The sequence below is a fragment of the Lutzomyia longipalpis genome, chromosome 3 (assembly GCF_024334085.1).
Source record: "Lutzomyia longipalpis isolate SR_M1_2022 chromosome 3, ASM2433408v1".
NCBI classification, from domain to species: domain Eukaryota; kingdom Metazoa; phylum Arthropoda; class Insecta; order Diptera; family Psychodidae; genus Lutzomyia; species Lutzomyia longipalpis.
Window position 1 is genome coordinate 9,520,454 of NC_074709.1, and position 9,012 is coordinate 9,529,465.

Consider the following 9,012-nt stretch of genomic DNA (forward strand, 5'->3'; position numbering starts at 1 on the left):
CCGAGAAAAACCTACTTTTGTGTTTTGAGGAAAATTACAAGATGGCGTCGCACCCAATATACGGAAAGTGATTTTCTTACTCATCAATAATAAGTCTTTAAATGTGAACATCACTTGAAAACCAAGTTTAAGAAAAACTCCAAGAAAAATAAAAACATTTAATTTCACCAACTCTCAAAGTAGGTATGTAATAAAGTATGTATTTCATCGGAATTTATTACTCCTATCACAATGCATGTAAAATATTTCCATGTACCGCCTGCAGTAGGTAAATTGATAACAAAATCAACTTTTGTTTGGGTTGTTTATGTGCAAAGTTTGCGATTTTTCTTCAGTCTTTTTCCACAATTTGCTGACTTCAACACGCAAAATGGCTCTTGCCAAATTCCTCCTTGTTCTTTTGTTAATCAATTTCTGCAGTGGGAGCTTTATTAATCCATATCCGAGGCTCAAATTCCGTCCCATTGAGGGTGGTACGGACGTGGGAGAGCCCCTCTTCTTGACACCCCTCATTCATGCGGGGAAAATTGAAGAGGCCCGAAATCTCTCAGCCGTCCGTCACCCTGAGCTGAACTTTGCACCCAGTCACTCGGGTTATCTCACTGTGGATGCCAAGATGAATTCCAACCTCTTCTTCTGGTACTTCCCCGCAAAGACAAATCCTCACGATGCTCCGATTGTTGTCTGGCTGCAGGGTGGCCCCGGGGCATCGTCTCTCTTTGGCCTCTTCACAGAGAATGGTCCATTTGAGTTCACGGAATCTGGGAAGGTGACACGACGGAAGTATTCATGGCACCTCAATCATCATCTAATCTACTTCGACAATCCCGTGGGTACGGGATTCAGTTTCACGGATGACGACAAAGGCTACTCAAGCAATGAGAGTGAAGTTGGGATTAATCTCCATTTGGCACTTGAGCAGTTCTTCAAGGTTTTCCCGGACATCCGAGGGAATCCCTTCTGGGTGACTGGAGAGAGTTATGGGGGGAAGTATGTACCTGCCCTCACGCATAGAATCCACAAAATGAACGAACATGCGGCTGAGAATGAGAAAATTAACTTGAAAGGTGAGTTTTTGGGAATTTTCAAACCTTTCTTGCTTATTCATTCTTTTTTCCTTTAAATATTCTTCATAGGAATGGCCATTGGGAATGGGTTGAGTGATCCTCTGCATCAGCTAAAATATGGGGACTACCTCTTCCAATTGGGACTAATTGATGCCAATGGCAGGGATTTATTCCACGAATATGAGAAACGCGGCGTGGATGCCATCAATAAGCGTGATTTCAATGCTGCTTTTGATATCTTCGATGAACTCATTAATATGGATCAGCTACCATCGGGGAGTCTCTTTAAGAATCTCACGGGCTTTGAGACGTACTTCAACTACCTCAAAAGCACCGATAGTGGCATTGATGACAACAACATGGGGAAGTTTCTGCAGCGTGCTGATGTCCGGAAGGCCATTCATGTGGGCAATTGCACGTTCCACGATACATCGGGAGAGAATAAAGTGGAGGAGCACCTGAAGTTGGATGTGATGGACACTGTAGCGCCGTGGGTTAGTGAAATCCTCGCAGAATACCGCGTTTGCATCTACAATGGGCAGCTGGATGTGATTGTGGCGTACCCACTGACGGTGAATTACTTGTCGCAGCTGAAGTTCAAGGATCGCGAGGCATACCTCAAGGCACCACGGTACGTGTGGCGTGTTGATAAGGACATTGCGGGGTATGCCAAAGAGGCTGGGAATCTCGTGGAGGTGATGGTGAGGAATGCAGGACACATGGTACCTGCGGATCAGCCTAAATGGGCCATGGATCTCATTACGAGGCTCACAAGTGGAAAATCTTTTGCAGTTAACCCTTAATGGATTAAATCTATCATAACCTACTCCTCCTTTATGCTCTCTCTCTCTAAGCAAGGACTACGAGGCTGGATAGATAATGAAGAAAAAATGTCCTTTTGCTTTTACTATTTTATTGCTTTTTCAGCTTTTTTTACCTTTTTCATAATGTAAGATTTTTTTTATCTATATAATAAAGACCTATATAATAAAGAAAGATCTGTTTTTTTTTTGGTAATCGTTGATTTTTTCTTTTCTATACAAATCCACACCGTTTGACCGATCGGGATGAAATTTGGAACAGAAGCTTCGTATATCAGGCGATTTCAGATGGCCGTATTTATTTTCCCCCAAAGCCTTCCTTCAGGTAGCCGCCATATAAATCTCATGCATTTTTGGCGAATTTTTGAATTTTGAAATGTTGTCATGTAGAGATAAATGGGTGTCATGCATCCATATGAAAATTAAATTAAATCAAAACAACCCAATAGTCTGCAAGGGGTTAACTACATATTCATGGATATTCATAATATAGTGCCCTCTACCCATTTATGCCAATCGGGCCCCCATACAATGTTGTCCTGAAGAGATAAATGGGTGTCATACATCCATATGAAAATTAAATTAAATCAAAAACAACCCAATAGTCTGCAAGGGGTTAACTACATATTCATGGATATTCATGATATAGTGCCCTCTACCCATTTATGCCAATCGGGCCCCCATACAATGTTGTCCTGAAGAGATAAATGGGTGTCATACATCCATATGAAAATTAAATTAAATCAAAACAACCCAATAGTCTGCAAGGGGTTAACTACATATTCATGGATATTCATAATATAGTGCCCTCTACCTATTTATGCCAATCGGGCCCCCATACAATGTTGTCCTGAAGAGATAAATGGGTGTCATACATCCATATGAAAATTAAATTAAATCAAAAACAACCCAATAGTCTGCAAGGGGTTAACTACATATTCATGGATATTCATAATATAGTGCCCTCTACCCATTTATGCCAATCGGGCCCCCATACAATGTTGTCCTGAAGAGATAAATGGGTGTCATACATCCATATGAAAATTAAATTAAATCAAAACAACCCAATAGTCTGCAAGGGGTTAACTACATATTCATGGATATTCATAATATAGTGCCCTCTACCTATTTATGCCAATCGGGCCCCCATACAATGTTGTCCTGAAGAGATAAATGGGTGTCATACATCCATATGAAAATTAAATTAAATCAAAAACAACCCAATAGTCTGCAAGGGGTTAACTACATATTCATGGATATTCATGATATAGTGCCCTCTACCCATTTATGCCAATCGGGCCCCCATACAATGTTGTCCTGAAGAGATAAATGGGTGTCATACATCCATATGAAAATTAAATTAAATCAAAAACAACCCAATAGTCTGCAAGGGGTTAACTACATATTCATGGATATTCATAATATAGTGCCCTCTACCCATTTATGCCAATCGGGCCCCCATACAATGTTGTCCTGAAGAGATAAATGGGTGTCATACATCCATATGAAAATTAAATTAAATCAAAACAACCCAATAGTCTGCAAGGGGTTAACTACATATTCATGGATATTCATAATATAGTGCCCTCTACCTATTTATGCCAATCGGGCCCCCATACAATGTTGTCCTGAAGAGATAAATGGGTGTCATACATCCATATGAAAATTAAATTAAATCAAAAACAACCCAATAGTCTGCAAGGGGTTAACTACATATTCATGGATATTCATAATATAGTGCCCTCTACCCATTTATGCCAATCGGGCCCCCATACAATGTTGTCCTGAAGAGATAAATGGGTGTCATACATCCATATGAAAATTAAATTAAATCAAAAACAACCCAATAGTCTGCAAGGGGTTAACTACATATTCATGGATATTCATAATATAGTGCCCTCTACCTATTTATGCCAATCGGGCCCCCATACAATGTTGTCCTGAAGAGATAAATGGGTGTCATACATCCATATGAAAATTAAATTAAATCAAAAACAACCCAATAGTCTGCAAGGGGTTAACTACATATTCATGGATATTCATAATATAGTGCCCTCTACCCATTTATGCCAATCGGGCCCCCATACAATGTTGTCCTGAAGAGATAAATGGGTGTCATACATCCATATGAAAATTAAATTAAATCAAAAACAACCCAATAGTCTGCAAGGGGTTAACTACATATTCATGGATATTCATAATATAGTGCCCTCTACCCATTTATGCCAATCGGGCCCCCATACAATGTTGTCCTGAAGAGATAAATGGGTGTCATACATCCATATGAAAATTAAATTAAATCAAAACAACCCAATAGTCTGCAAGGGGTTAACTACATATTCATGGATATTCATAATATAGTGCCCTCTACCTATTTATGCCAATCGGGCCCCCATACAATGTTGTCCTGAAGAGATAAATGGGTGTCATACATCCATATGAAAATTAAATTAAATCAAAAACAACCCAATAGTCTGCAAGGGGTTAACTACATATTCATGGATATTCATAATATAGTGCCCTCTACCCATTTATGCCAATCGGGCCCCCATACAATGTTGTCCTGAAGAGATAAATGGGTGTCATACATCCATATGAAAATTAAATTAAATCAAAAACAACCCAATAGTCTGCAAGGGGTTAACTACATATTCATGGATATTCATAATATAGTGCCCTCTACCTATTTATGCCAATCGGGCCCCCATACAATGTTGTCCTGAAGAGATAAATGGGTGTCATACATCCATATGAAAATTAAATTAAATCAAAAACAACCCAATAGTCTGCAAGGGGTTAACTACATATTCATGGATATTCATAATATAGTGCCCTCTACCTATTTATGCCAATCGGGCCCCCATACAATGTTGTCCTGAAGAGATAAATGGGTGTCATACATCCATATGAAAATTAAATTAAATCAAAAACAACCCAATAGTCTGCAAGGGGTTAACTACATATTCATGGATATTCATAATATAGTGCCCTCTACCCATTTATGCCAATCGGGCCCCCATACAATGTTGTCCTGAAGAGATAAATGGGTGTCATACATCCATATGAAAATTAAATTAAATCAAAAACAACCCAATAGTCTGCAAGGGGTTAACTACATATTCATGGATATTCATAATATAGTGCCCTCTACCCATTTATGCCAATCGGGCCCCCATACAATGTTGTCCTGAAGAGATAAATGGGTGTCATACATCCATATGAAAATTAAATTAAATCAAAACAACCCAATAGTCTGCAAGGGGTTAACTACATATTCATGGATATTCATAATATAGTGCCCTCTACCCATTTATGCCAATCGGGCCCCCATACAATGTTGTTCTGAAGAGATAAATGGGTGTCATACATCCATATGAAAATTAAATTAAATCAAAAACAACCCAATAGTCTGCAAGGGGTTAACTACATATTCATGGATATTCATAATATAGTGCCCTCTACCCATTTATGCCAATCGGGCCCCCATACAATGTTGTCCTGAAGAGATAAATGGGTGTCATACATCCATATGAAAATTAAATTAAATCAAAACAACCCAATAGTCTGCAAGGGGTTAACTACATATTCATGGATATTCATAATATAGTGCCCTCTACCCATTTATGCCAATCGGGCCCCCATACAATGTTGTCCTGAAGAGATAAATGGGTGTCATACATCCATATGAAAATTAAATTAAATCAAAACAACCCAATAGTCTGCAAGGGGTTAACTACATATTCATGGATATTCATAATATAGTGCCCTCTACCCATTTATGCCAATCGGGCCCCCATACAATGTTGTCCTGAAGAGATAAATGGGTGTCATACATCCATATGAAAATTAAATTAAATCAAAAACAACCCAATAGTCTGCAAGGGGTTAACTACATATTCATGGATATTCATGATATAGTGCCCTCTACCCATTTATGCCAATCGGGCCCCCATACAATGTTGTCCTGAAGAGATAAATGGGTGTCATACATCCATATGAAAATTAAATTAAATCAAAAACAACCCAATAGTCTGCAAGGGGTTAACTACATATTCATGGATATTCATAATATAGTGCCCTCTACCCATTTATGCCAATCGGGCCCCCATACAATGTTGTCCTGAAGAGATAAATGGGTGTCATACATCCATATGAAAATTAAATTAAATCAAAACAACCCAATAGTCTGCAAGGGGTTAACTACATATTCATGGATATTCATAATATAGTGCCCTCTACCCATTTATGCCAATCGGGCCCCCATACAATGTTGTCCTGAAGAGATAAATGGGTGTCATACATCCATATGAAAATTAAATTAAATCAAAAACAACCCAATAGTCTGCAAGGGGTTAACTACATATTCATGGATATTCATGATATAGTGCCCTCTACCCATTTATGCCAATCGGGCCCCCATACAATGTTGTCCTGAAGAGATAAATGGGTGTCATACATCCATATGAAAATTAAATTAAATCAAAACAACCCAATAGTCTGCAAGGGTTAACTACATATTCATGGATATTCATAATATAGTGCCCTCTACCCATTTATGCCAATCGGGCCCCCATACAATGTTGTCCTGAAGAGATAAATGGGTGTCATACATCCATATGAAAATTAAATTAAATCAAAAACAACCCAATAGTCTGCAAGGGGTTAACTACATATTCATGGATATTCATGATATAGTGCCCTCTACCCATTTATGCCAATCGGGCCCCCATACAATGTTGTCCTGAAGAGATAAATGGGTGTCATACATCCATATGAAAATTAAATTAAATCAAAACAACCCAATAGTCTGCAAGGGGTTAACTACATATTCATGGATATTCATAATATAGTGCCCTCTACCCATTTATGCCAATCGGGCCCCCATACAATGTTGTCCTGAAGAGATAAATGGGTGTCATACATCCATATGAAAATTAAATTAAATCAAAACAACCCAATAGTCTGCAAGGGGTTAACTACATATTCATGGATATTCATAATATAGTGCCCTCTACCCATTTATGCCAATCGGGCCCCCATACAATGTTGTCCTGAAGAGATAAATGGGTGTCATACATCCATATGAAAATTAAATTAAATCAAAAACAACCCAATAGTCTGCAAGGGGTTAACTACATATTCATGGATATTCATGATATAGTGCCCTCTACCCATTTATGCCAATCGGGCCCCCATACAATGTTGTCCTGAAGAGATAAATGGGTGTCATACATCCATATGAAAATTAAATTAAATCAAAACAACCCAATAGTCTGCAAGGGGTTAACTACATATTCATGGATATTCATAATATAGTGCCCTCTACCCATTTATGCCAATCGGGCCCCCATACAATGTTGTCCTGAAGAGATAAATGGGTGTCATACATCCATATGAAAATTAAATTAAATCAAAAACAACCCAATAGTCTGCAAGGGGTTAACTACATATTCATGGATATTCATAATATAGTGCCCTCTACCCATTTATGCCAATCGGGCCCCCATACAATGTTGTCCTGAAGAGATAAATGGGTGTCATACATCCATATGAAAATTAAATTAAATCAAAACAACCCAATAGTCTGCAAGGGGTTAACTACATATTCATGGATATTCATAATATAGTGCCCTCTACCCATTTATGCCAATCGGGCCCCCATACAATGTTGTCCTGAAGAGATAAATGGGTGTCATACATCCATATGAAAATTAAATTAAATCAAAACAACCCAATAGTCTGCAAGGGGTTAACTACATATTCATGGATATTCATGATATAGTGCCCTCTACCCATTTATGCCAATCGGGCCCCCATACAATGTTGTCCTGAAGAGATAAATGGGTGTCATACATCCATATGAAAATTAAATTAAATCAAAAACAACCCAATAGTCTGCAAGGGGTTAACTACATATTCATGGATATTCATAATATAGTGCCCTCTACCCATTTATGCCAATCGGGCCCCCATACAATGTTGTCCTGAAGAGATAAATGGGTGTCATACATCCATATGAAAATTAAATTAAATCAAAACAACCCAATAGTCTGCAAGGGGTTAACTACATATTCATGGATATTCATAATATAGTGCCCTCTACCCATTTATGCCAATCGGGCCCCCATACAATGTTGTCCTGAAGAGATAAATGGGTGTCATACATCCATATGAAAATTAAATTAAATCAAAAACAACCCAATAGTCTGCAAGGGGTTAACTACATATTCATGGATATTCATGATATAGTGCCCTCTACCCATTTATGCCAATCGGGCCCCCATACAATGTTGTCCTGAAGAGATAAATGGGTGTCATACATCCATATGAAAATTAAATTAAATCAAAACAACCCAATAGTCTGCAAGGGGTTAACTACATATTCATGGATATTCATGATATAGTGCCCTCTACCCATTTATGCCAATCGGGCCCCCATACAATGTTGTCCTGAAGAGATAAATGGGTGTCATACATCCATATGAAAATTAAATTAAATCAAAAACAACCCAATAGTCTGCAAGGGGTTAACTACATATTCATGGATATTCATGATATAGTGCCCTCTACCCATTTATGCCAATCGGGCCCCCATACAATGTTGTCCTGAAGAGATAAATGGGTGTCATACATTTTTGAATTTTTGAATTTTATTGGGTTTAATATCCCGGTGATACATCACAATATGGGACTATATACATATACATGTTATAATAAGGAGTTGAGAACAGAGCATTCGCGGGTGGGGGAGTGTAAGACAATATATTAGCACATTCATAAATCTAATTCTAAAGTATCAGCTAGTTGTTTTCTAATTTCTTTGCTACTTTTTTCTAAACAATTTATATCACTTCCTAATAACTTATTATAATCATTTATTGATTGAAATTTTATGGCGTGCAATCCGAACTTGGTGGTTTTTGGGGCACAATTTTTTATACAAATTTTTCTTGTGTTTATGTTTTTCTGTTTAAAATGAAGTGGTGTTTGAGTGTGAATTGTGTTAGTTATGATTTTGTGTATGTGAATAATTCTATTTGTCTTAATTATGTTTCTCACTGGTTGTATCTTATGATCTACATAAAGCGATTGCGAACTTGTGAGTCTACTTAGACCAAACAATG

The 9,012-nt window shown here is 37.8% G+C and overlaps 1 protein-coding gene across 1 annotated transcript; it reads left to right on the forward strand.

The window, feature by feature from the left end:
- Nucleotides 1-266: 266 nt before the first annotated feature.
- On the forward strand, nucleotides 267-2,063 carry LOC129791898 (venom serine carboxypeptidase). Its single transcript, XM_055830514.1, has 2 exons — nucleotides 267-1,067; nucleotides 1,137-2,063. Exons 1-2 carry the CDS (start codon nucleotides 308-310, stop codon nucleotides 1,868-1,870), a joined length of 1,494 nt encoding a protein of 497 aa, XP_055686489.1. The 5' UTR covers nucleotides 267-307; the 3' UTR covers nucleotides 1,871-2,063.
- Nucleotides 2,064-9,012: the final 6,949 nt, after the last annotated feature.